The 26,981-nt window shown below is 42.0% G+C and overlaps 1 protein-coding gene across 6 annotated transcripts in view; it reads right to left on the reverse strand.

Moving 5' to 3' along the window:
* LOC112432436 (protein NLRC3) overlaps positions 1-26,981 on the reverse strand; it is a 3,307,575-nt gene that overhangs the window by 961,595 nt on the left and 2,318,999 nt on the right. For 2 of the 6 annotated variants that reach the window (XM_076881153.1, XM_076881158.1), the window contains exons 1-4: positions 15,850-16,019; positions 14,602-14,843; positions 12,709-14,497; positions 8,091-8,264 (exon numbers count right to left, since the gene is read on the reverse strand). The exons of 2 other annotated variants lie outside the window; for them this stretch is intronic. In XM_076881153.1, coding sequence (XP_076737268.1) covers positions 8,091-8,264; positions 12,709-14,497; positions 14,602-14,843; positions 15,850-16,004 — 2,360 coding nt within the window. In that variant the 5' untranslated portion in view covers positions 16,005-16,019. Of the gene's footprint in view, positions 1-8,090; positions 8,265-11,896; positions 12,266-12,505; positions 12,570-12,708; positions 14,498-14,601; positions 14,844-15,849; positions 16,020-26,981 lie in introns of those variants that run through there. 2 more of the 6 variants (XM_076881163.1, XM_076881164.1) reach the window with 2 other exon arrangements.

A 26,981-nucleotide genomic window follows, 5' to 3' on the forward strand; every position in this document is an offset into this window, starting at 1 on the left:
TCCAACAGTGTACGAGCTGTGAGCCATCAGCTGTTTCTCTCATCAGCTGCTGGAATGAGAGCTGCTGGAATCATCTCGAGCAGCAGGAAATCACTGATGTTGTTTCTAAACAAAGATATGGGACTGAGCTCCGCTGAGCTCCTTCTACTTTCATCCAGATAGAAACTGCTACAGTCTGCTGATTATTGCTTTGCCTCCATCACACGAGCTCTTTATCCTGTTCTTCACTCTCATTGGTTCTTTGTCTGCTTGTTTTTACAACAGTAGTCTTCTGATTGGTCAAAGGAGACAATCAGCTGTGACTAAATGTAGCTCCTACAGCAGTGATGGGAATAACTACTGAAGCTAATCCAGTATCAAAGCTCAGGAATCAGCAGCTCCCACCTCGTTTTCTTTCAACAACTATTTTTAGCTGCTGTGTTTTTGTGTTTCTGCAGACCTCAGACATCCTGCTGCTCTGGACAACTTTTTCATTCTTTTGTATCATTCTTTTGCTTTTCTTTTATTATTATGTTATATGTATTAATATGTGAAACACTTCTTTGTGTTTTTGCTTTGCTCCTGTCAAACTGCTTTAATAAAATCTGCTGCAGTCTAAACTGTGGACGTTCCCTTTTTAAGCCTTTGTGAAACAATAAAGGTTTAAATCTGAGTATTCATCTATGTTAGTGTTTAATGGGTCTAATAGGACGCTTTTAGGGGGTGGGTTTTTATAATCGATTTATCGATTAAAATCGATTCTGGCTTGGATAACGTAAAATCGATTAATTAAAATCCTGAATCTATTTTTTAATATAAATTTATTTTGCTTGAAATTCCAGAATTTCTGGTGAAATCTCACAAAATCTCAACAACAGCTAAGACAGTAAATGAGAGCAGGAACACGGATTCTGCACAAAGACTTAAACACACAGCGCGACCCGCGAATCAGAATCAGTGAGATGTCGCTTTTCTCACCCGATGACACGGACACGGTCGGGGTTGAAAGCCGACAGCTCGCTGATTCTGATGTTTCGGCGGCTCCGCGCTTTGTGTTTAACCTGTTTGAACCTGCTTAGCTATACCATACCGTCACTGCCATTATATTATGCTGCTATTCATACTGTCATTATAGTAATGCTGCTATCCTGCATATATCTTACTTACTATTGTTTGAATACTTTGCTCTTGAATGCTTTGCTTCTTATATTGATTTTTATTGATTTTTATGCTGATTTGTTCCCTTTTTTCCGTGTGAGCTTACCTGCGATAACTTCTGGACACTTGTAGATCATTAGGACTAGAGTGTTCTTAACAGAAACAGCAACATTTTATGGTTACCTTATCCTCAGCGCTCCGTGTGTCTGTGGCCTAGACACAGCTGAAGCCTGATTACAGCGTCTGGGCACCGAGCAGCCTCAATAGCCTGGAAAGGTGCTAACCGCTAGGCTAACTAGCAACAAGATGCCTTCCCTCTCCACAGATGACTACCACAGCCTCCTGCAGAAGATTGCAGTACTGGAGACAAAAATTCATCGCTTAGAAGTAAACGTGGAGGTAAATGGACTGTGTGGAAATGAAACAACCTTGCCTTTGATTCAAAACAATGGCGATGAGCAAGCTAGTACACAGCTAAGGAGCACAGATAACATGACCAAGAAAGTAGACTCTGTGCATTATTATAAATCCTCAAGTGATAATCCCCCCTTAGACTGTCTTGGTGCAAAACAAAGACATAAATCATGTCTCCTGGAAGGGGGAGGACGTATCACAGGCAGGGCACAGCGAGCTGAAATCTCTGAAACCGACTGGCCTTCACTTCCTACGAGACAGAGAAGCTCTTCTACCCCTGTATACGGGAGGAAACAGGACTGGACAACCGTGAATAGGAAGGTTAACAACAAACCTCCAAAACAACTGAATGTGAAACTGCAGAACAGATTTGCTCCACTATCAAAGGACCCTGGATCTATATCGGACAACCATCCATCTAAAAGCAGCGAAATAAGGTCTGAAAATCTGTTGAAAAGTGAAAGGCCACAGGGAAAGCTAAAGGCTAGGCCTGAAACTCTGATTGTGGGTGACTCTGCCGTAAAGGATGTACAAAGGATGTGCGGTAAGAACACTAAAGTCCTCTGCTTTCCTAACGATATGGTCAACAACCTGAAGGAGAGAATTCTTCAAATTGCAGATGAATATCCAACTGTGACAAACATTGTTCTGCATACAGGGTCAAACGATGTGTCCAAACAACAGTCGGAGGTTCTGAAACGGGACTTTACTGGATTATTAAATACTGTAAACTCTCTGAATGCAGCTGTATTCATCAGTGGACCTGTACCGCCGGTCAGAGGAGGAGACGAGAGATTCAGCAGGTTGTTTACACTGAATAAATGGCTTATATCAGCATGTGCTGACCACTCAGTGCACTTTATCGACAACTTTAATATTTTTTGGGAACGCAGGCATCTGTTTAAAGCAAATGGATTTAATTTTAACAAGTCAGGGGTGAAACTGTTCACCTCCAACTTGTTTTATTCCATACGTCATCCATCCGTGCTTGGTGCCAAGGCTGAGATAAACGAGGAGTTATCTCATAAAGAGGAACAAACAGTACTCCAAGAACAGACAAAGCCCAGCAGAAACCTTGAGGAGGAGCTCCATTTGCCCCCACCCGGGAAGAGCCTCAGAAAGGAGAGACATCCATGGCATCTGAGGAAGAGCCTCAGAAAGGAGAGACATCTAAGGCAAGAAGAGGGGTCCCTATTTGCCTCCAACTCTCTCAACAACACCAACGACCAGGACAAGGGACCACGACCTTCCCCAGTCCCCCAAACCCCTGACAGGCCATCACCCTCCTCCCCCTCCCTTTCTCCCTCCTCCCCACACCTGAAATTCACTGAGGAGATGATGGAGCGGGTCAATGCTGGGCTCAGATCTACCCCCCGTCCCAATCCCTTTTTGTCCCCCATAAACCCCCCACCAGAGCGGCCAAAGGTTCGCCATCGAGCCCCACCCTCAACAGAGCAATCGAAGTCACATTGCCCAGCCTCGCCCCCCTTAGTTCCTCTTCATGCCCTGTCTCCGCAGTCTGATGCGTGATGTGTGAAGGGTCCGGGCTGTGAGGATTATGGCAGTGGTGACTTTTCCCAGGAGAAGCTGGGACCCTGTTTACTAGAAGGTTTTAAAATTTCTGTACTTTTAGGTGACAGGAGACATGTGGCCTGGTCAAAACACAGAGAGCTGCACTCTAAAAGATCTTTAAACATAGTAAACATACCTTGTGTGCCACAGACTGCTCCCAAACACGAGGGGACAAGTAATACCTCTAAAACACTTAAGTTGGCTTTATTAAACATTAGATCTCTAGCTGGGAAAACATTTTTAATTAATGATTTAATCACTGAGCACAGCCTTGATTTTATGTTTTTAACTGAAACTTGGTTGGACCAAAGTAACAGTGGAGCTGTTCTCATCGAGACGACCCCTCCTAACTACAGTTATATCAGTGAGGTCAGGGCGAGCAGGAGAGGAGGAGGGGTTGCTGTCTTATTTAATGAATCATTTCAATGTAAGCAGCTATCTCCTGGAAGTTTTCAGTCTTTTGAATATGTGGCTTTACAGCTGAAGGCCCCATCCAAAGTTGTGTTTCTTAATGTTTACAGGCCTCCCAAATACTGCACAGACTTTTTTAATGACCTCAGTGAACTGCTGTCTGTGATCTGTGTTGATTTTGACTGTGTAATTATTGCTGGGGATTTTAACATCCATGTGGACAACCCTCAGGACAAAGGGACTAAAGACCTGAGTAACACTCTAGGCAACTTTGGGCTGATCAGCATGTAACAGAGGCCACACATAATAGAGGACACACTCTTGACCTACTGATCTCCAAAGGCCTGAGCATTTCAAAGGTTACTGTGTCTGATGTGGGCCTGTCTGATCATTACTGTGTTTTCTTTGAAAGTAAAATCTCAGCCCACACAAATATATCAACAACAGTGATCACAAAACGGTGTATAACTGAACACAGTAGTGCAATTTTTAACCAGGTCTTCCCATTAACACCTGACCTGCCCAGAGGGTCAGTCAATGAGCTCGTCAATAGCTTCAATGCTAACATGTTAAATGTAATGGACACTATTGCTCCCATTAAGGTGAAGGTTATCTCTGGAAGGAAAAAGTCTCCATGGAGAAACTCCACACTGGTGAAAAATGAAAAAAGAGAGTGTAGGAAAGCTGAGCGCAGATGGAGAAAAACAAACCTCCAGGTTCATTATGACATTTATAAAGAGAAACTTCACAATTATAATTTACAACTGAGGAATGCAAGGAGGTCCTACTTCTCTGACATCATCACTAAAAACAGCCATAATGCTCGGGTCTTATTTTCTACAGTTGACAGGCTAACAAACCCTCCTGTGTCAGTGGCAGCTGAACTTCATTCGACCATGGCCTGCAATGACTTTGCCAAATTCTTCACTGAAAAAATCCAAAAAATTAGACAAGCAATTGGTACATCAACAGCAGATCCAGGATATGTACTGTGTCCACCAAAAAACTGTTTAAACACCATGAAACAGTTTCAACCTATTAACAGCAAAGACCTGGAGGACATCTTAGGTCAACTGAACTCCTCCTCCTGCTGTTTAGATGTCCTGCCAACAAGTTTTTTCAAAAAGGTCTCAAAGACTTTAGAGTCAGACCTGTTACAGATCGTCAACTTTTCTTTATTATCAGGTGTGTTTCCAGAATCACTAAAAACTGCTGTAATCAAACCTATACTGAAAAAGGACAATCTTGACAAGACACAAATGAACAACTACAGGCCGATCTCAAATCTCCCGTTTTTAAGTAAGATCATTGAAAAAGCAGTTTCTCAACAGCTCAGTTACTTCTTAAAACAGAATAATTGCTACGATGCCTTCCAGTCAGGTTTTAGACAGAACCACAGCACTGAAACCGCTCTGACCAAAGTGTTTAATGACATATGTCTGAATACAGACAGTGGAAAAATGTCAGTCCTAGTTTTACTGGATCTCAGTGCAGCATTTGATACAGTTGACCACAACATATTACTCAAACGACTGGAGAACTGGACAGGTCTTTCAGGAACTGTACTAAACTGGTTCAAAACATACGTAGAAAACAGGAAATACTTTGTATCAATAGGTAACTTCACATCTGAGCAGACAAGTATCACATGTGGAGTTCCCCAAGGTTCCATCTTGGGACCCCTTCTGTTTAACATCTACATGCTCCCACTGGCACAGATTATAAACAACAACAAAATAAACTATCACAGCTATGCAGATGAATATATATAACAAATATATATCACAATGTCACCAGGAGACCGAGGCCCTGTACAGGCTCTTGGTAAATGCATTGAGGAAATCAATGACTGGTTGTGCCACAATTTTCTCCAGCTAAACAAAAACAAAACTGAGGTAATAGTCTTTGGCGCCAAAGAAAAACGATTACAGGTCACCAGAGAACTTCAATCTATACATCTAAAAACCACAAACCAGGCGAGAAATTTGGGTGTAGTGATGGATGCAGACCTAAACTTAGAAAAACACATTAAGACAATAACAAAGTCAGCTTACTATCACCTCAAGAATATTTCAAGGATAAAAGATCTGATGTCTCAACAGGACCTGGAAAAACTAGTCCATGCATTCATCTTTAGTAGGCTTGATTACTGTAACAGCATCTTTACAGGTCTACCTAAAAAATCAGTCAGACAACTACAGCTCATTCAGAACTCTGCTGCTCGAGTCCTCACTAAGACCAAAAAAGTGGACCACATCAGTCCAGCTCTGAGGTCCTTACACTGGCTGCCTGTCCGTCAGAGGATAGACTTTAAAGTTCTGATGCTGGTCTATAAAGCTCTGAATGGTTTAGGACCAAAATACATCAATGACCTCCTGACCCAGTATGAACCATCCAGATCCCTCAGGTCATCTGGATCTGGTCTTTTATCAGTTCCCAGAGTCAGAACCAGACACGGAGAAGCTGCATTCAGCTTTTATGCTCCTTATATCTGGAACAAACTCCCAGAAAGCCTCAGATCAGCTGAAACACTCAGTTTATTTAAATCCAGGTTGAAGACTCACCTGTTCTCAGCTGCATTTGAATAAAGCACCAAATCCACACTTTAAGCTTAAATTTCAAAACTTACATTTAACTACTGATTTTATCTACTGTTCTGATTTTATCTGTTTTGATTTTATATACTGTTGTTTGTTTGTTAACTAGTTAGTTAGTTTATTTGCTTGTTTTAATCAATTTTAAATCATGCTTTTTATTTGTTCTTGTTTCTAATGTCTCTGTAAAGCACTTTGAATCACCTTGTTGTTGAATTGTGCTATACAAATAAACTTGCCTTGCCTTGCCTTACTTGCGATTGTTTTATTGTACTTTTTATATTTTACATTTATATTTATTTTTGAATCTTGCACCAAGGGAGTGGCACTCCAATTTCGTTGTACTCTGTACAATGACAATAAAGGCTATTCTATTCTATTACGTCCTTTTTACACTGATTCTAAAGCTGTTAGTTTTATCTCTCTCCAAACAATATTGACTGAACCAGCAGCAAAAGAAGATCCAAACTACGCTTCACATAAACATCGTCATGAACTCACTCTGACTTTTGCTGTTTTGCTTCCACCAGGATAAAATCACACTTCATGCACAGCTCTCTCTCTCTCTCTCTTTGTACTTCAAGAACAGTTTCCCATCTAAAAATCTGTTTTCTGCATTATTCGCTTGCTTGTTACGCACAAGTCTACCGTTGTTTACAGCGCTGTCGGACGCTGTTTTTTTTCCTTTTACTTACTTTCGAAAAGAAAGCCTCATTTCTGCCGTTCAATACTGAACAAATTTAAACTTTTTAAAATTATGCAAAACTGCAAAACGCTGTGTTTGTAATAAAAACGGTGTAACTTTGCTCTGCTTCACTTCAGCAGCATCAGGTAATGTTTATGTGTTTTTGATCTACTGCAGAATATTTTTATAAAATCCCAGGAAAATCCGCTTCATGTTTTTCTGTGTTTTATCTTCAGCTACTTTGACACAAAGGCCTCTGCTGTGATGCTCACACCTTTGATAAAGTCGCGAAAGTGCCAGCTTCCCTTTTATAGATACAAAAATATGTAAATATACTGATCTGAATTATAATATTTCTGACTGTCTGAGGCAACATTTCCCAGATTCCAATCGAATTGAATCGAATCGATTCTAGAAATCAGTGACGATACCCAGCCCTACTTTGAATTGTGTTACACAAAAATAAGCAAAGTTTCTCGTTGTTCAGGCAGAATCGAGCGTTGAAGAATGAATTCACACGTCAATAAACATTTTCAAGCAGGACAATGAAAGCAGGAAATACCCCAAACTGCCATTTCTCATTCTACAACTTCAACAACTGCACATGAATTATACTTCATACACAGACCCACAGTCTCTGATTGCTCTGAAATCTCACTGACAGCCAATAGCAATAAAGAAAAGTCAAGACTGACAGTCTCTGTGGGGTTAGGCAGTGAACTGCTCACGCTGCGTTCAAGTGCATCACAAACTATTGGAATTGGATCCAACTTTGTGAAGCAGGTTTCTTCTCAGCTGCTGTTTTGAACATTTCCTCATGAACTGTATTAAACTCTGTAAATGAACTGAGAACTATTTCTACATTTGAAACTATGGATTCATTTTCCCGTTCACTTCTGTACGTTAGTGTATAAATGAATGTTAGACTGGGCTCCATGGAAACACTTGGACTGGTCTCAGCTGCCTTCTTTCTGTAATCCTTTCTCTTCTCCAGCTTCTGTTTGAAATCCTCTCACAGAGCCTGAAACCTGCTTTGCTGTCATGTTTGGGCCTGTGTTCCTCTGCTTTAACACAAACCTCACCACAGCAGCTGTGTGGGTCGTCTCTGTAGCAGCCAGATCAGCTTCTGATACATGAACATCATCACAGCTCCTAACTTCACCTTTATTAGCTTTGACATTCATGTCTTTCTTTTCTCTGTCTGTTTCCACACAAGCTCAAAGTCTCTGCAGCCTGAAATATAGAAAAACAACAACAGCTGCAGTCAGTGAACTCACCTCAGAGTCTCCAGTCGACAGTTTGGACTCTCCAGTCCAGCACACAGAAGCTTCACTGCTGAATCCTGCAGCTCGTTGTTACTCATCTCCAGCTCTGTCAGATGGGAGGGGATGGACTTCAGGGCCGAGGCCACAACTTCACAGTGAGTCTCTGAGAGTCGACACTGAGTCAGTCTGTGATCATAGAAAATATAAAATGTGTTATTATAAAAGCAGAAAGTCTGCATTATAAACACAGACTGAATGTATATGAAGACAAAACAGAGTGAGGTCATAATCTGATGAACATCTGTTCTTCACATCTGTGCTTCAGCTCCTCTTACTGTGTTTGACATGACACAACGATTGAGTGTCTCTCAGACCTGCAGACTTTTAATGAGAATCTTTGTTTGGCTTTAATCTGCAGATGAAGGAGGAAGATGGTGTCACATTTAGGCTTCCATAATGTCCACAGTCTGTCAGTGAGATCTGATCCAGAGTCAGAGTGAAGACACACATTTGGACTGTTTCCTGTCTTGAATCTAGAACATTTTGAATGAGCTCAGCTCAGTGAAGAGTTCCAGCTGGAAAGACGATCTCTGTTTGCTACCTGCTGCTGTCAGGTACGACTGTTCACGTCCACACTCAGGAAAAATCTGCTGACTGTCACCAAACGGAGCAGAAATGTCATCACTGGACAATAATGATGAATGAACTCAGAGCTGCTGATATCACATCTGATTTCAGGGGAACTAAAGTAAAAAGGAACAAATAGAAACAACCATCATGACTCTGTTTGACCTTCAGATCAGAAACTATGGTTCAGAACAGCAGCAGGATTTCAGGCACTGTCACATCCTCAACATCCATATTCCAAATGCTCTTCCTGACAGGACACTCTTTGTTCCCACTCAGGGAGTTTCCATGTGTACAAATCATTTCTGAATCTCAGTAGACTGGGAGGTTTTTCCATCTCATGAATCTCTTTCCTAACATCAAACTAGATAAATCAAACAAAGGAACTGGAGTCTGTCTAATTTCTGACCCCAGTAAAGCTTGTACTGGGATACCCCGACATACTCTCTCTCCATCTGCTCCCACAGCCTCATATTCACAGCTGGCCCTTCTCTCAGCATCCACACTCAGGGTGGGGGCGGGGTCAACACCAGTCAAAACCATTGCTTTGGCCTTATGGCCATTTTATTAGTGTGCGTTTCTCAGTAACAAGCAGGACTACGCACAGGTGTTTGGACATGTGTGGACCCGACCTACACTTAAACTTCTTAAATCCTCTGTTTCTGTGTCACCAGCTACACTTTTAATATTCATATATTCACTCCGACATTTTTGGGGAGCGGTCAGAGCTCGTACACTGCAGACAAACATGTCTCCCAGCACACAGCTGACTGTCAACTCTCTGAGATTGGATATGATTCATTTAGATTATATCTGTAAGGTGAAGTTTATCTCGGTGTTTATTTGTTCCTGAGGAAGTCAGCTCGGCTCAGATTAAACTTTAATAACTGAACAATTTCAATGAACCTTAACGCCTCCCTGGAGCATATATGGAACTGAATCAGTCACTTTTCTTTATTTCCTGATGTTCATATGTGACATACATGTTTTAACCATTAATCTGGAATTAAACTGACATTTAATATATTTTAAGGAGGAAAGAGAAATTTCACCAGAGGATGTTGATGCTGTTCATGGAGACTGAAGACAGAATGATTTATCTGTCTTAATATTTCTGCTGCTCTTTCCTCTGGTGCAAAAATGTTTTAACTGTTGGTTTTAATTCAAAATCAATGGTTAAAATGTTAAAATACCAACAAACTTGTGGCGTTAGTGTTGATATTCTGTGAGTTACTTAAAGAGATCACACAGGTACAGGACATATTTTATGTTCAGGTTTATGCATGTTTGCGGTGAGATGTGCATGTAGTGGGCTGTTATGTTGTAAACTGTGTGGATGTGTTTGGGAACAGAAAGATTATTTTACTGCATAAAACGGCGCTGATCAGCTGTTTCTGCCGCTGACACACTCGGCCGGTGAACCACCTGACTCACACAGGCTCTCCTCCTCCACAGTCCTCGTTTATGAAGAGCTTTACAAACACAACATCACAGCTAACAGCTGGATTCTCCCGTTTCAGTGCCAAACAGCCACTTCCTGCTACAGACAGTAAAGTGGACAGTTCGGCGCTAAACATGTTTTTAAAACTTTAAGCTCTTATTTGTTAAAGCCAGCTTCACAGACAGATCTGTGTCAGTGTTTTAGAGCAGGGCTCAGTGGTGTAAACCAGCCTTTATATGTGTTTCATCTCCATTTTTACATTAAACTGAACCAAAACACTGAAATCTGGGACTCTCCACTTTTTGGTTTTAGAAGTGAAGAAGCTGAATGTTCGGATTAAACATCTTCAAGACACTTAAAGCAGTGCACTCGCTTTTCTTTCTAAGCGGCCTTTCTTAGATCACCTGATATAACCTGAGTAAATTATGTCGGGTTTGAAAACTCTGCAGCATGACCCGGGTGTTGCTGGTGGCATCATGAGCTTAGACCCCTCAGTCAGCTCGGTCTGAAGTCATCGCAGCACTAACAGGCACAAATAGGCTCTAACGTGACAAACTGACCCGACATTTAAAGAGTGCCCACTACAGTCTCAGCTAAAACATATTAAAATGTGCAACGCCAAGGACTGTACACTGGACTCCATTTCAGTGCAAAATAATAAAACGAAGTAAATCCATCCAATCTCCTCTGCCTGTCCTTATCATCAATAAAAACAAGAAAACAGAAAATCATAGAAACAGTCATCTTTGTTATTGCATCATCACACATCAGTTCCCAGTAACTAGTCAGAATGAGACGTTGTTTTCATCTTTCTCACACTCATCTCACTCCCCGGTCACAACAGGTGGTGACTTTAACAGGTGTTACAACCTGGCTCAAAGCTGCAAAAGAGGGCGGAGACTGAAAACAGAGACTGGTTTCATTTTGAAGTTCTTAATAACCTCGGCTAAAGATGAAAACAGACAGCGTGACAGGGTCTGACAACGAGTGGTGGCGTCGTCCTAGCCGACCTCGGCAGTTATTCACACGCCATGACCAAAAACTCCTGCAGTGTGACAGCAGATAGAGGAGGAGTCACAGAGGAGCGTAACAGCTGTGACAGATGCAACAGGAGGACGAGCTCCAACAGTAAACACACTGAAGACAGGAAAGCAGTCACGAGTGATGTTGGTCCTGTTTTTATCTCCACTAAAACCTCTCTAACGTCACATGTAACAGAACACAGACACGTCTGATTATCAGGGACCACGACCCACATCTTTGCCTCACTATGTTTATAAGAAGAGACTGAAAATAATGATTCTCCCAACACATCACCAACACTTTTATGGCAAACAGATAATAGTGAGTGAAAAGAGGTGAACTGTTTCATATGCAGTTATCAGGGTAAATACATTTAAACCAAAGACACTGGAAGAGTAAAGGAAAGGAACTGAAGGTGACAATTCAAGAAGCTCAACAGAAGTCAAATGTAACAGGATCAAGATTCCCTGTTAAAAACAGATATGTATAGTATAATAGTAGACTACACTAATAATAGTGTATAGTATAGTAGTATACTATATGAAGTCTACACCGCCATGTCCTTAAAATTCAGCGAAATTAAGGACGCATTTGAGGGCCACATTTCGAGCAGCGACCTTCATCCCGTCGCTGTGATGTAATCGGCCTTAAAATGCGTCCTTTAAGGCTTCAGACCCTGAATTGGGATACAGCCAGAGTCTGGTCTCTGTTTTCACAGAGGATGTGGTTCTGTTGGCTTCATCAGGTGATGGCCTCCAGCTCACAGTGGAGCTGTTCTCAGCAGAGTGTGAAGCCGTGTGAATGAGGATCAGCATCTGAGGCCATGGTCCTCAGCTGGGAAAGGGTGGAGTGCCCACTCTGGGTCAGAGACGTTCCTGCCCCAGGTGGAGGAGTCTGAGTATCTCAGGGTCGTGTAAAGAAGGGGGAGGGGAGCAGGAATCAACAGACAGACCGTTGCTGCGGTAACAGTGAGGTGGACGCTGTACCGGTCTGTCGTGGTGAAGAGAGAGAGAGCTGAGCGTGACAGCGAAGCTCTCAATTTACCGGTCGATCTACGTCCCTGCCCTCACCTATGGTCACGAGCTGTGGGCAGTGACTGGAAGAACCAGATCGTGGTTACAAGTGGGGCAAATAAATTTTCTCTGAAGGGTAGCTGGTGTCTCCCTTGGAGACGGGGTGAGGAGAATCCTCTTCACAAAAACTAATCAAGTGAACAAGACTCTCCAGGAGGGAAACATTTAAATATCCAAGTCCACCATAAAGCGAAAACTGCATGAAGGTAAACACAGATGGTGCATTACAATTCATTGCATGTGTTTTACATGAAGAATGGAGGATATACCGTCCACTTTCACTCTGTCTTTAGCAGCAAGTGGCTCTTTGTTGTTTGGCTAGCTGCACTGAAACAGGAGAATCCAGCTGTTAGCCGTAATGTTGGTGTTTGTAAAGCACTTTATAACCAAGGACTGTGTTTTTAATTTAAACATTAAACTATTAACCGACACTGATCAATGATGTAATGATCACATCTGGACTCACCGAGCCTTTCTGCAGTTCCTCACAGCTGGAATCAGTCTCAGTCGTCCCTCCTTTGAAGCTTTGTACTTCTGCAGGTCAAACTCATCCAGAACCTCCTCTGACATCTGCAGCATGAAGGCCAGAGCTGAGCAGTGGATCTCAGAGAGTTTCTTTGACCTTTGCTTTGACTTCAGGAACTCTTGGATCTCCTGATGTACTGAGAGGTCGTTCATCTCCATCAGACAGTGGAAGATGTTGATGCTTCTGTCAGGAGAGGATTTAAACTTCTTGTTATTCTTCAGGTTCTTGATGACTCTCTGGATGGTTTCTGGACTGTTCTCTGTCTGACCCAGCAGACCTCCTAAGAGTCTCTGGTTGGACTCCAGACAGAGGCCATGAAGGAAGCGGACAAACAAGTCCAGGTGGCCATTTTTACTCTGGAGGGATTTCTCCATGGCTCGTTTAAGGAAATCATCCAGAGATGACTCTTTGTATTTTTTTCCCAGGAAGTCCTTCAGCACCTCTGACTTCCTGTTGGTGAAACAGTGGAACATGTAGACTGCAGCCAGAAACTCCTGGATGCTCAGATGAACAAAGCAGTAGACTGGTTTCTGGAAGATCACACACTCTCTTTTGAAGATCTCTGTACAAACTCCTGAGTACACCGAGGCCTCTGTCACATCCAGACCACACTGCTCCAGGTCTTCTTGGTAGAACATGATGTTTCCTTTCTCCAGATGTTCAAACGCCAGCCTCCCCAGCTTCAGAAGAACTTCCCTGTCAGCCTCCGTCAGCTCCTGTGGACTCGTCTCATGTCCCTCGTGGTACTTGTTCTTCTTCCTCTTTGTCTGAACCAGCAGGAAGTGTGAGTACATGTCAGTCAGGGTCTTGGGCAGCTCTCCTCTCTGCTCTGTAGTCAACATGTGCTCCAGAACTGTAGCAGTGATCCAGCAGAAGACTGGGATTCTACACATGATGTGGAGGCTCCTGGATGTCTTCATGTGGGAGATGATTCTGCTGGACAGCTCTTCATCACTGAATCTCCTCCTGAAGTACTCCTCCTTCTGGGCGTCAGTGAAGCCTCGTACTTCTGTTAGCCTGTCAACACATGTAGGAGGGATCTGATTGGCCGCTGCAGGTCGGGAAGTTATCCAGACGAGAGCCGAGGGAAGCAGATTCCCCTGGATGAGGTTTGTCAGCAGCTGGCTGACTGATGACTTCTGTGTGACATCAGACAGCAGCTTCCTGTTGGTGAAATCCAATGAAAGTCTGCTTTCATCCAGGCCGTCAAAGATGAACAAAAGCTGAGAGACAGCCAGCTTCTCTGCTGTGACCTTCTGTAGTGTTGGATGGAAAACATGGAGCAGCTCCAGAAGACTGTACTGCTCCTCTCTGATCAGGTTCAGCTCCCTGAATGAAAGCAGAACCACCACACTGACATGTTGGTTCTCCAAGCCCTCTGCCCAGTCCAGAGTGAACTTCTGCACTGAGAAGGTTTTTCCAACACCAGCCACGCCGTTGGTCAGAACCACTCTGATGGGTCTCTGTTGGTCAGGTAAGGCTTTAAAGATGTCCTGGCACCTGATTGGAGTGTCATGGAGGGCGTCCATCTTGGAAGCTGTCTCCAGCTGCCTCACCTCATGTTGGCTATGAACCTCTTCACTCTGTCCCTCTGTGATGTAGAGCTCAGTGTAGATCCTGTTGAGGAGGGTTCTACTTCCTGTTTCATCACTTCCTTCAGTCACACGTTCACATCTCCTCCTCAGACTGATCTTATGTTCATCTAAAACCTCCTGCAGACCAACATCTGCTGAAAGAAAGAAAAACAGAAAGAAAACTCTTCAATGTCTGAACAACAACAAGAAGTCCAGTTTTCAGAAATGAGTCCATCAGCAGACAGATGTTCAGTCTTACTTTGTACACAGCTGCTCTGACTGGCTGTCTGCAGTCCAGCTCTGCTTCTGGATCTTTCTCCACACTGGGGACAGGACCAGTCTCCTGATGAAGCAGACTGGTCCCAGTATGAGGAGATGCACTGTCTGCAGAACCAGTGTCCACAGCTGGTAGAGACTGGATCCTTCAGGACGTCCTGACACAAAGCACAGCAGGACAGCTGCTCCTCCTCACAGACACCACTCCTCTTCCTCTTCCTCCCTCTGTGAACACATTTCTTTATCACTAAAATCATTGACTGTCAGTGACAAACATCCAGATTTGATGACACTGTGTAGAAGCTCTGATGGTCACAGAGAAAAGTCAAAGTGGAGAAACTTGTGTTTGAGTTCAGAATCCAAGTTTCCTTTGCTGTTCCTGCCTGTCTTATTAAACACAGAGTGATCAGCCTACAAACTCCACAGTAAAAGCCTTCATCACAGAGCCAATCAGGCAGAAGCTTCTGCACCATCAGGACACAAACAGAGAGGAGCTTCTATCCTCAGACCATCCAAGTCCTAAATCAGAACATGCTCCCCTCATAGCATCACCATCAGGGTTTCAACAGGACCTTACATCATGTTCTTGTCTCACTGTCATATTTCAGATCATACCTGATTCATTATGACGTCACACGCTGCTACACTGATCCTGCTGCTTCATTACTGCTGATATTACTCTGCTCACTCTGTTCAGTTACTCTCTTTACATCACTTTGCTCATTTGCTTTGTTCTGCTTGCACTGCTCTGTCAGTACATGCTGTGCTAATGTGGCACAAAGCACTTTAACATTACATCTGCACAATGTTTCATTATTTCATTTAATGATTGTTTCTAATGTTTTGTCCAGTCACAGGAGCAGCTCAGCACATTTCACTGTGTTGTACGTGTATGACGATGCCTGTGACAAATAAACAGCCTCGGACTCTTCAATCTTCTGCATTTCTTTGGAGATCAGCTCAGTGGCCTGTTGAGACCATCTTTCTATTTCTGATGACTCAGTTCAGATTATTATCCTGATACTTTCTTTTAAAATGTGATGAAATCATTTATCTGATGTTCTGACACAAATACACCAAAACGATCCCAAACAGCACAAACCACTACGTTACACACAGTGTAATAAAAATACAGGCAACTACAAATAAAAACACTTTTAAAATATAAACTAAAATTACAAAGTGGTCACAGAATTTCAAACACCAGTAAATGAGTCAGCAGCTCTCTTACATGGTCAGCTGAGCTCCATGATTGAAGAACGTTGTTGCTGCAGGTTCATCACTGAAGAGTGGAGGATTGTCTTTGGACCAGTCACTCCTCACAGACACACAGCTGGATACTGGAGACTGTGACCTCTGACCTCTGCAAACACAACCACATTGCATTCATTTCACATCAATTAGTACACCACAAAAGGCATGCAAGAAACACAGTATGAAGGCAAACTTCTGGCTTCAATAACATTCAACAGGTCAGGTGGAAACTTTTCTCAGATTTGATTCATGTTTTTATAGAACGATCCAGCTAAAAAAAATATACCATTAGGTCAGGGGTCAGCAACCTTCAGGACCCAAAGAGCCATTTGGAGCCAGTTTCCACGCAAAAGAAAACACTGGGAGCCACAAATACTTTTTGACATCTAGAATGAAGATAACACTGTATATACTGTTTTTTACCTTTATGCTTTGTGTGAACAACTAAGGTGTGTTGCTTATGAAATCCATGAAGTGCTACAGAGAAAATTACATGTTATTTATGTAATGAACACATTTGAACTCTTAAAGAAATATAACCAAAGGAAAGACACCCAGCTGAACTAAAATGATGTAGCAAACAAAAACTGCTGTGAGCCGCCACCCTTATATCTCCTTTGGGCTTTTGGAGCCTTGACCTGACTTTTAAAAAATAATTGGAAAAAAAGCTCTATGCTGCTGAAAGATGAAAAATAGATATTTGCAAAATTCTGCCTAAATATGTATTTTACCTGGTTAATGTGTGTGGCGGGGCGTGGTCTGCAGCGCCGCTGCAGGGGGGGCGGACGCACCTGAGCGGCACCCGCAATCACGCCTCGCCGCCTTAACGTCTGTGCTGTTGTGTTGGTGTGTGTCGGGCTGTGAGCTGCAAAGCTACAGCCGGCTGTGTGCGTACAGCAACCGTGTGTGAAAAGTGGTCAATAAAGAGAAGCTGAAAAGCGTGTTCATGCAAACATCGTCGGGTCTGCCGTGATATGTTTACAACGGGACTTCTGCTCCTGAACCTCTGCGCACAGCGTCTGCAGGTCGGGGCTGTACGAAGTCACTTTCATCTTTACAGGACTGTAAGCTGTCGTCTGTGAGGCGTGAGCGGTGTTTGTTTTTAACATAGTTCACGGTGGAGAACAGCTGCTGACATAATGTGGATCCGAAGATCCATAATTGGCCTACCTGGGGCTGAAAGTCTCGATAAATGCACGGCGTTTCGGCGGGTACACCGGCTTCCGCGAGTGTGACGCTTATTTGAACGATGAAAAAATAAAAAATATAATTTTCTTTTTATATTTCAATATCACAATAATCTTCCAATTTAGAACTACAAGTTAAAAAAGAACATAAATAAAATACACTTCAGCTAAATACTTCTAATTTATTTTCCCAAACCACGAGGAGCCGCACTGTAAGGACTAAAGAGCCGCAGGTTGCCGACCCCTGCATTAGTGTTAGTCAATGTTGCAACTGAACTGAAAAACAAAAGATTTTGGTCCAAAGAAACAAAGTCACTATTAATACAACACAACCTCCCCAAAAAGAGCCATGTAGACCCCGGGCTCTATGGGTCTTGTGCTCGGAGCTTGTTCCTGTGCTGCCATGATTAGTGCCTCTGTGCTGTCTTTCAGTCCAGCTTTGTTCAGCCACTGGTAGGATTTCTGGATGTCAGCCACTTCCTCTGCCTGCTGGTGGTGCAAACTGTGTTGTTCTGAGTTTCATTGGACGTCTTTGTCCAAAGCACCAGACAAAGGGCAAAGTAGATGCATTTGCATCAGCAGGAAAATACACCCCAAACTAGCATCATCATTATACAACTTTAACAACTGCCACTAAATGATACTTCATACACAGACCAGTGTTAGGTTAAGTTATGATGTCACTGGTAGAACATTTATAGAAACAACCTTTGAACTCTGAGTCAGCAGCTCTCTTACATGGTCAGCTGAGCTCCATGATTGAAGAACATTGTTGCTGCAGGTTCATCACTGAAGTGTGGAGGAAATATTTCTTTGGACCAGTCACTCCTCACAGACACACAGCTGGATACTGGAGACTGTGACCTCTGACCTCTGCAAACACAAACATCAATAACTGATCAGTTCTCTCTGACAGCCATATGATCAGCTGATCCCTCTGTGATATTGTGTCTGCCTCATAACGCTGACAGGTCAGCCAATCATCAGCCAGTTTTTCTGTCTCTGAATGAACTCAGTTTGTTCTCAGCTCTTCTCTCTGATTCTGCTGCACTGACTTCACTTAAACTTACAGAGTTCAGATCTTAGCAAGAAAACAAGTCAATAAAAATCAAACTCAGATCAAACAGTTTGAACCAATCACAGATCAATGATTCTGTCATGGTTATGTTGAAATGACTAATAAAGTTAGTAGTGTTCTTACATTATTGCTGCAGGTCCATGACTGTAAGGTGGAGGTGTTTGTGTAACTCCGTCACTCCTCACAGACATACAGCTGGATGCTGCAGATGCTGCTCCGTCCTCTTCCTCCATCTTCTTGATGTCAGGGTGGAGTTAGTCTGAGAGGTAAACACACACACTCAGAGGTGCTGTTGTACTGGAAGCATCACACTGACGGCTTTCTAATGTTGGAGCTTTGGCCCTAAAGTCCAAACCAGTTATTTTAGAGGCTCAAAGTCTTTAAAAAACACCAAAACCATCACATTATTTAATAAGTACATGATCAGGTGGATGAAGGAACTCAGTGTGTTTGGGATCATCATCATGGTGAGGAGCCCACATGTTACGGCTCCTTTGGAGAGAAGCTGAGGATCACTGCAGGAAGTGAGCTCATGAAACCAAACTGCTGTTTGTGAGCAGGATGACTCTGTTATTGGACCTGCTCTGTGTTCTACATATGATCAATACTTCAAATATCTGTAAACATCTCATCTTATATTTGTTGCACTTGGTCACATCTGTCTTTAAAAATAGATTTTTAATGTCACTGAGAGTTCTTTTCTACCTTTATTGATTTATTTTGGAATAAATTAAATATAAAGGTGCCAAAAACTGCCTGCAGCTTCTGCTCTGTGACAGGAAACTACTGTCAGGCTCAAAATGACTTCAGATTATTCATCACAGAGTGTTTATAGATCACAGGACACGTTACAGTTTTACAGCCTCACGGACATAAAACTCTTAAAGTTTGTTTCTGAAGGGATTTTCAGATCAGACCTGATGTTTCTGCCTACAGCCTGTTTACCGATATAATCAATACCAGACATCAGAGCAACAGAAACCTCGGTGATCAGGACGCCGGGACTGAGAACAGGAAGTGGCTCAAACGTCGCACTTTCATAAAGTGAACTACACTCACCGAGTTTCTGTCGCCATTTTAGTTTTAAAACCCGTCGTGATAAGGGCGGGTCTTACTGTGAACCTGCGCGCTCATTGGCTAATAACTTGAGATTGACAAGTCGTTATCCAATGAGCGCGCGGCTTCTCCCAACATGAAGTAGTTTCCTTTGAAAAACCAAAGTCTGATTATTTTTGCCTCCACTGACGGAGCCTGTTGTTCCCGCCACAGAGACACAGTAATGTCAGAGCGGTGTTAACACTCACCTGCCTCAGCACAGCTCTCACTCTCCTCCTGCTCTCTCAGCTAAACTCACTTCCTCTCTACTTACAGGAAACCAGCGCTCAGAGGAGCCGACCGGCCTCACGTTTCACCCACAGACACGAACAGCGTGGAATTATTTTATGTCATAAGAAGAAACATATTCATGTTAACACTCACCTGCCTCAGCTCCACCTTCCTCCTCCTGCTGCTCTGAACGGAGGAGCAACACTTTCACTTTCACTGCTCCTCCCTAAACACAGAGGATGCTGGGACTTGTAGTTTTTACCTTGTGTGATATTTATGGCTGTGACACTAAATCACAGCATGAAAACTTCCTGCAAACATGTCACAGGCGATAAAAGTTTCACATTAAAGGTGAAGTTATTTTTCTGTCTCATGTTCAATAAACAGTGAGCTGGGAAAACTGAAGAACAGACTTCAGACGTTCCCTGCAGAGTTTCTGCTGCTCGGTCGTCTGCATGTTGCTGAGACTGAGCTGATGATGAAGCTGTGATGGGTTTATGGCACGTTTGGTTCTGGAGAAGAGTTTTACTGCCGGTGCAGGTGAAATGATCAGAGGTTACAGCCTCTGGTTAAAGTGGAGGCAGCGATCAGGACGGCTGAGCAGCAGAGGTCTCGAGGGTCCTAAAGTGTAAAAGCATCAGTGTTAGTAACACAAAGATCACAGAATGGGATCATCCACACAACACTAACATCTAAATCCACGGCAGGAACTCTTCCAGTGTCCTGAAAAATCTGTGTGCACGATGCTGAGATTAAAATCTGTCTGCTCATCTTAATGCAATATTGTGAAGTTACAATTCTTTTCTGTAAAAAGAATTTTTATTTTTGTATATAAATAAATGTTGATGCTGTGCTTTAGGATCGTGTGCTTCAATTTGACTTATAATGTGCCAAATGACTGCAACAGGCGGCTTAAGGCGATGCCATCCAGAGTAAGGATCGTGTTAGCCACAGTGTTTCTAAGATTTTTATGCCCCGTTACAATAACCTCAGTTTTATCTGAACTTAGAAGCAGAAAATTAAAGCTCATTATGTGTCTAAGACATCCCGGCAGTTTAACCAATAAAAGCGGGTATCATATGCATAGCAGTGAAAATGTATGCTATGTCTTCTAAAGCACGTATAATGTAAACAGAACTGGTCTTTGCACAGAAGCCTGTGGAGCTTCATAATTAACCTCAGTGTGTGAAGAGGACTCTCCATTTAATAATAGCTGTAATAAAATGTTCTGGCCAACGGTGTTAAACGCTGCACTTGGGTCTAGCAGGGAAGATTTCAACTTTTCAATATGAATGAAGGCTGAAAACTGATTAGATTAATGTCTGATGATCTTTTCTGTGCTTCTTCAAGTTTGTAACACCGAACATATTAAAGGATGATATAAGGTTCACAGGAAGAGTTTAATTAGACACACATTTACTATTTTTCTTTATACTCTTTCTTTCTTGACATGTTTAATATGCTTACTATCAGAGGAGAAAATGAACCTTGTGTAGTTTAAAAACTTTTTATTTAATCAAACTGTAATGTTGTTGAACTCTGACGGACGTGTCTTTTAATCTTGTCAACAAATCCTTAATCACCTAAATGTGCCATTTATCATCTTGTAAAATGTTCCCTCTGCTTCTGTTGCACATCTCCCCCGACACTCTCTGCTTCACCAGCCCTGTGCAGCTGGTCCAATCGCTGCGTCCTTAAACTGGTGTGTTTAAATCTCTTTACCTCTGTTGTGAACTTCACACAAAGTTTGTGGTAACAAAATCAAACTGAGGAGGATCTGGTTTGAAAAACACACACTCGCGAGACAAAATAAAAACAGACTGCTCAAAGCAAAAGCAGAGCCCTCACAGCTGGTAGTACAAAACACAGTGACAACGTGTGTATCAGATACCCTCAGTGCCAAAAGCATAAATATGAAAACATGGGATCACCAAGAATACCCTAAAAATGGCATTGAGGGGGTGTTACAGTGAAATAAAATGAAACAATTTCATCTGAAAATGTTTCATTTTAGTAAAAACAATTCTCTGTAGTTTGATACTGTCGTTACAGACAAAGCGGATGTTTAAAGCCTTTGGACGCACATTTGAAATGCACTCATTCTCCTTATCAGCTGGAAACATTAAAGCCGTAAAATGACACACCCGCGTGTAACAAACCATTTGTTGGGGGTTGTGGATTTGACACCTCAGCATTGTGAAAGTGGGGAAACATGTTTCTGGCTGAGCATAAGATTTCTGCTTACAACTTAGAATCTCAGTTCTAAATGAAATTCAGATGTTTTTTTAAGTATGGCTAATGTATTATTTGACTTCTAAGGCATACACACACACACACACACGCACACACACACACACACACAAGAACAACACCAACACAGAGAAGAAGAAGAGGGGGTCGTTTTACTACACATCATAAAAACGCAATCATTCATCTTCCAACTGTATCTTTCTGTTCTGGATTTAGAATCATAGGTTGTTTACTGATCTGTACTTTGGGAGTCACACTGTTGTGATACTGGGGAGAAAAGGGTAAGGTTTGATAGACTAAACCATTACACACAAAAGTTGAAAAACCTAAAGAGTGTGTGAGACTGCTAGCTGTGTCGTTCAGCAATAAACTCATCTACAAATGTGTTAGTAAAGAGTGACTTGTACTTCTGTCCCATTAAGCAACGGTTTAACAAATTTCACTGCAAACTATAAAAGTCATCTGGATTTAAATAGAACATAGTAGTGCAGGAAACACTAGTATAAGGTGTCTATGGAACAAATCTCCTTCAGCGTTCAAAATGACCAAAGTGAGGCCTACTGTCAGGGTCCTGGGTCTCCTGACCCAGCGTTTCAGTTCTTTGTAATTTTTGTATTATTGTACTTGTGTGAGTTTCTATGGTTTCTAGTTTCGATCCCTTGCCCTTCATGTTTCTCTGTCCCCTCTGTTCTGTGTAAGTCTGTGTCTGCATGTTTGAGTTCCCCTCTGTCTCTCGGTTCTTAGAGTCCTCTGCCTTATGGTTTATGTCTGTGTTTCTTAGTTGCAGTCTCCACTGTGTCAAGTTCGCGTCTCTGTGTGATCCTTCCTGTTTTACTTTGAAGGTCCGTGACTTATGTGAATGTGTCCTGCTTTGCTTGTCTCGTCAGTTCTAATTTCCCCCAGCTGTGCTCTCCTTCTGTGTCTCATTCTCCTCATTACTTCCCAGTGTATTTAGACCCTGTGTTTCTCTGTGTCAGTGTTGCGTCGTACCCTCAACAAGCTGTGTGTTTTGCATCCGTGTTACCAGTGTTTTGTTTCCAGCCCCAGCCCCAGCTCTAGCTCTAGCTCTAGCTCTAGCTCCAGCTCCAGTTCTAGCTCCAGTTCAGTATTCTGCTTCAGTGTTTTAGTCCACCAGCGTTTTTGTTTGTCTTTGGGTGAGTTTAGTTAGTAAGAGGTTTTCCAGCAATAAAGCTGCGCTTTAAGTTGAACTTCTGTGTCTGAGTCCTGCATTTTGGATCCACCACTCCTGCTTGCCCGCCTGCCACACAGCCAACCATGACACCTACAGGCGTTTCTCTTAGTTGGTTGTGTTCAGGGAAAAAGCAGCTAAATACACTGAGACTGCTCCACATTGTTAGTGAGTTAACTCTGGATATCTGTAGGTTTGTCAAACTTGGAGTGAACAAAAGCAGAAAACAGTAAAAGATGCAGACAGTGAAAGTCTGGTTTATTTCATGAACACAATGAAACATTTTCGGCAAAGCAGCATACATGATAAATAGATACACATGACACGGACAGTGAGAAGTAAAACTCGTCGTCTTACCACATGTTATATTCTGTAAACTTAAAATAAACCACAGAAATGAGTGTTTTAAAGTCATTATTAAAAACATGAGTCAACATTACTGAAGTGACACTTTAACGATGCTTCACATCACCGTGTTTATGATGATAAAACATGTTCTCTCGTTAGTAGATGTCTGCGCTGACACTTGTCATGAAAATGTCTAGAGCCAGGGTTCTTCTTCAATTCTCCAATCTCCAATAAAGAGGAATTCATCATCTGCAGTTCGTCAAAAAAGTGCCATTAAAACAATTCAACAGATCCTCAAAGTTTGGATACAAACTGTTTTCATCTGTAGAGGTATACTTCATGCACTTATCAACATGCAGTTTAGAGGTTTGCATTGGAGTGCATTGGTGCTTGGGCATCTTTTATTTAGCATGGTTATACCATTGTGAATGTAGCTATATAAATAAATATGCTCAAGAGTCTATCATATGTTTGTCATGCAACTAAAAATTTGAAAATATATTTTTAAATCAGTAACTTTGCAAATTTAGAGGAACGGTGTCGCTGCAGCTCTCAGGATAGTCAGGCTTTTATTTATATTTGCATTCTGGTGTGTTAAAACTAGCAGCCTCTGTGTCCCACTTGGATCATCATTCTGAAAATTCAGATATTTAAATAAAATGGTGAATTGGCTCGTGATGAGGAGCCACTTAGATCCGTAAAATGAGGTTTGATTCAATTAAACTCATGTGAATTCTACCTCTCTGCTGCTGTGTTCCAAACAAACGATGTTATCTACATGTCCAAACTGTGTGCTAAGTACCTCACACCGCTGTGTCTGGGATCCGAAAAAATAAAAAGTTAAAACACTATACCTTGCGGTAGTTGTGAAGTGCTGAGGAAAAATACAGGGTTTCTGATTAGGGTGTTTTTATATAGGTGGACTTGGTTTCAGTTGGGCTCTGAGATGTAGAGATAAAAGAGTAGGATGTAAAGAAGAAAGGTGGAAAGCCTATGGAGGTTCAGTTGGTCTGTAGAAAGTGTAATTGACAGATAAAAGAGCAGTTTGTAATGAAAAAAGGTGGAAACTATAAAGGTACAGTTAGTCAGTAGGAGGTGTAATTGTCTGCCTGCAGAGATAAAGGTGTGGGGTGTAAGAAAAGGTGTAAAACCTTTGGAGGTTCAGGTGGACATGGTTTCAGTTGACCTCTGACATGATAAGATAAGATAAACTGTTTGTAATGAAAAAGGTGGAAAAACTATGGAACTACAGTTGGGATGTGTGAGTGCTGGGATGCTCTTGATAAAGGGAGCCTCTTTTATTGTTTTATGACTTCTTTTGCTGACTGTTGGGGGCCTAACTGTAACCCACTCTGTCTAACTGTTGCAGAGTGTGACTAGTTAAGAATCTGTAGTTTTTAGAAGTAACACCAGAAAAGTTTATTTCTAAAGGAATACCTGTTGTTGTTTGTGGTGCTCTGTTTAAAACTATTAGCCTCTGTGTCTTTTCGGAGCGCTAAAGAAAAAGTCAAATGCTCCTAAAGTAGATAAATCATCTATGTGTAATCAACAAATCTTACTGTTGCAGTGTGTTTGTGACTAGTAGATAATTATAGGGCTAGTTGCATTAAAGGAACATTGGGGGTTGATACAGTGCTAGTGTGGCTAGGTGTGAATATGTGCTTTTAGAAGTATCACAGTTTGATTTCTAAAGGGATACATGTTGTTTGTGCTATTCTGTTTAAAAACTATTAGCCTGTGAAACTATTAGAAAAGTGAAATCAAACAAAGTGTAGGTATTACTACTAATGGGAATTGAAGCAGTTGTAGGAATTGAAATTGATACTCAGCCCTAATCACATTGTCTCCTGTTATTTTTCTTGCAAACCAGGCGAAACAGGATTTAATGATAACATGCAGCAAAACTGAATCCTAAATCATCAAAGCAGCCGTAACAATAACACAAACAACATGTTTAAGCAGTAAAAAATATTGCGAAATAAAGAAATCACAGGATAAAATGATTAATTAGGTAAGTTTTTCTTTATTTAAAATGTTTTCTTTAAAATATTTTGTATTAATCACGTTACAATCGAACAAAAAAGGGAAAAACTAACATTTTAAAGGTGTTATTCAGTTTTTCCTCCTGCAAATCTTTAGATCTTTTTTAGAAAAGCAAAGTCTTGATGAACCTGCATGAGTGCTCACTGTGTATGTTAACAATGATCAGATGAGTTTCTTTTTTGTTCATTTAAACCTGTTTTATATTTAGTTTTTTTCTAATTTGACTCGATTCACAGAAGATGAAGCATTTGAACTGAAGTTAAAACTAGAATTTCTTAGAGAGACTCCGCCTGAAAGAGTGAAACCCGCATGTGAGATTTTGTGGCCTCTGTGTGACTGTTGGTGGGTCAAAAAGGTTTCAGCTGCACAGCCAGACGTTATTGAGCGAGCCACCGGTTGAGAGGCACACTTCTCGCAGCTCCTTCCTTTCGTCAGACTTTAAAAGAAACATTTATAGGGTTTAGAGATATTAATATTGATACCACCTCTGGAGAGGTTACGGTGTTGTGCCAAAAAGTGATTTCCAATGTTTCTGTGTATTTTTTATGTGTAATATCTTTACGTACGTTGGTAAATAGACTTCGGTTGTCAGGTTAAGGCTGTGTGCAGGCAAGAGTGGAAGTAGAAGGACCCAAAGTGCAGACACTCGGAGGCGGAAAGTAACTCAAAACTCAGCTTTTATTGCTGGATGGCAAAAAGTGGCAAAACGTAACAAAAATCCAAATAACGTTACATGACCAGGCAGCCAGAACACACAGCATAAATGAAAGCAGATCACGACACCGACACAAAGAAACACAGGGCTTAAATACACAGAGGGAGCAATCAGGGAATGGATAACAGGAGGGAAACACAGCTGGGGCAAATCAGGCCTAACGAGACAAGGGGAAGCAAAACCAGACACATTAACATCAGACATGGACTTTCAAAGTAAAACAGGAAACATAACACAGACTCAGGCAGGCTCTATAACAAAGGGAACAGAGACGTGGGACCAGGGCAGACACAGACACTGGCTGTATCCCAATTCAGGATCTGCAGCCTTAAAGTACGCAGCCTCAACGATCCTCAAGGGCCGCGTACTCAAAGACCGCTAAGGCCGGAAGTGCGAGGCTTGTGAAATGGGACGGTCTAGCCTCCGTTGCGCTGCCCAGGTTGCCTATGTAACAGGTATTACAATTAAACAACATGAGATATGCATTAAATTATTGTCTCGACGACTTTGGACCAGTATCAGAAAGTTCTAGGTAAGACTATGGAGCCTTGAAAGGATCAGCAGAGAAGGAACCACACAATGATAGAATAGATGTGATTTGAGTAGAAACTGTATTGAAAGTTGTAAAGTTTACAAACCCTGCCTGTCTAAAGCCGGCTTCCTACAGTGCACAAACGCACATTAAAGGGCCCAAAAATAAAATCAAAACAACATCCTCTTTAAGGAAATTCTCCAAAGAGTTTCAATTAAAGAGCTTCCGCTCCCGTTGCTCAGTCCACTTCTCTTTAGAAAGAGAAATTAGAGTTCCTTGTGTGTGTGTGTGTGTTTCTGTCCATTGGTTCTAACACTACCCGGGTAGATTTTTAAAGTGTTAGTCTTATCTGTATCAAGGAAGGTAGTAATAGTCCTGAGGTTCGCTGAAGATGGATCCCACGGCTGGCCACACCGCACTCGGGTCCGTCGACAGTCACTC

This window comes from Maylandia zebra, unplaced genomic scaffold, assembly GCF_041146795.1.
Source record: "Maylandia zebra isolate NMK-2024a unplaced genomic scaffold, Mzebra_GT3a scaffold03, whole genome shotgun sequence".
Lineage (NCBI taxonomy): Eukaryota > Metazoa > Chordata > Actinopteri > Cichliformes > Cichlidae > Maylandia > Maylandia zebra.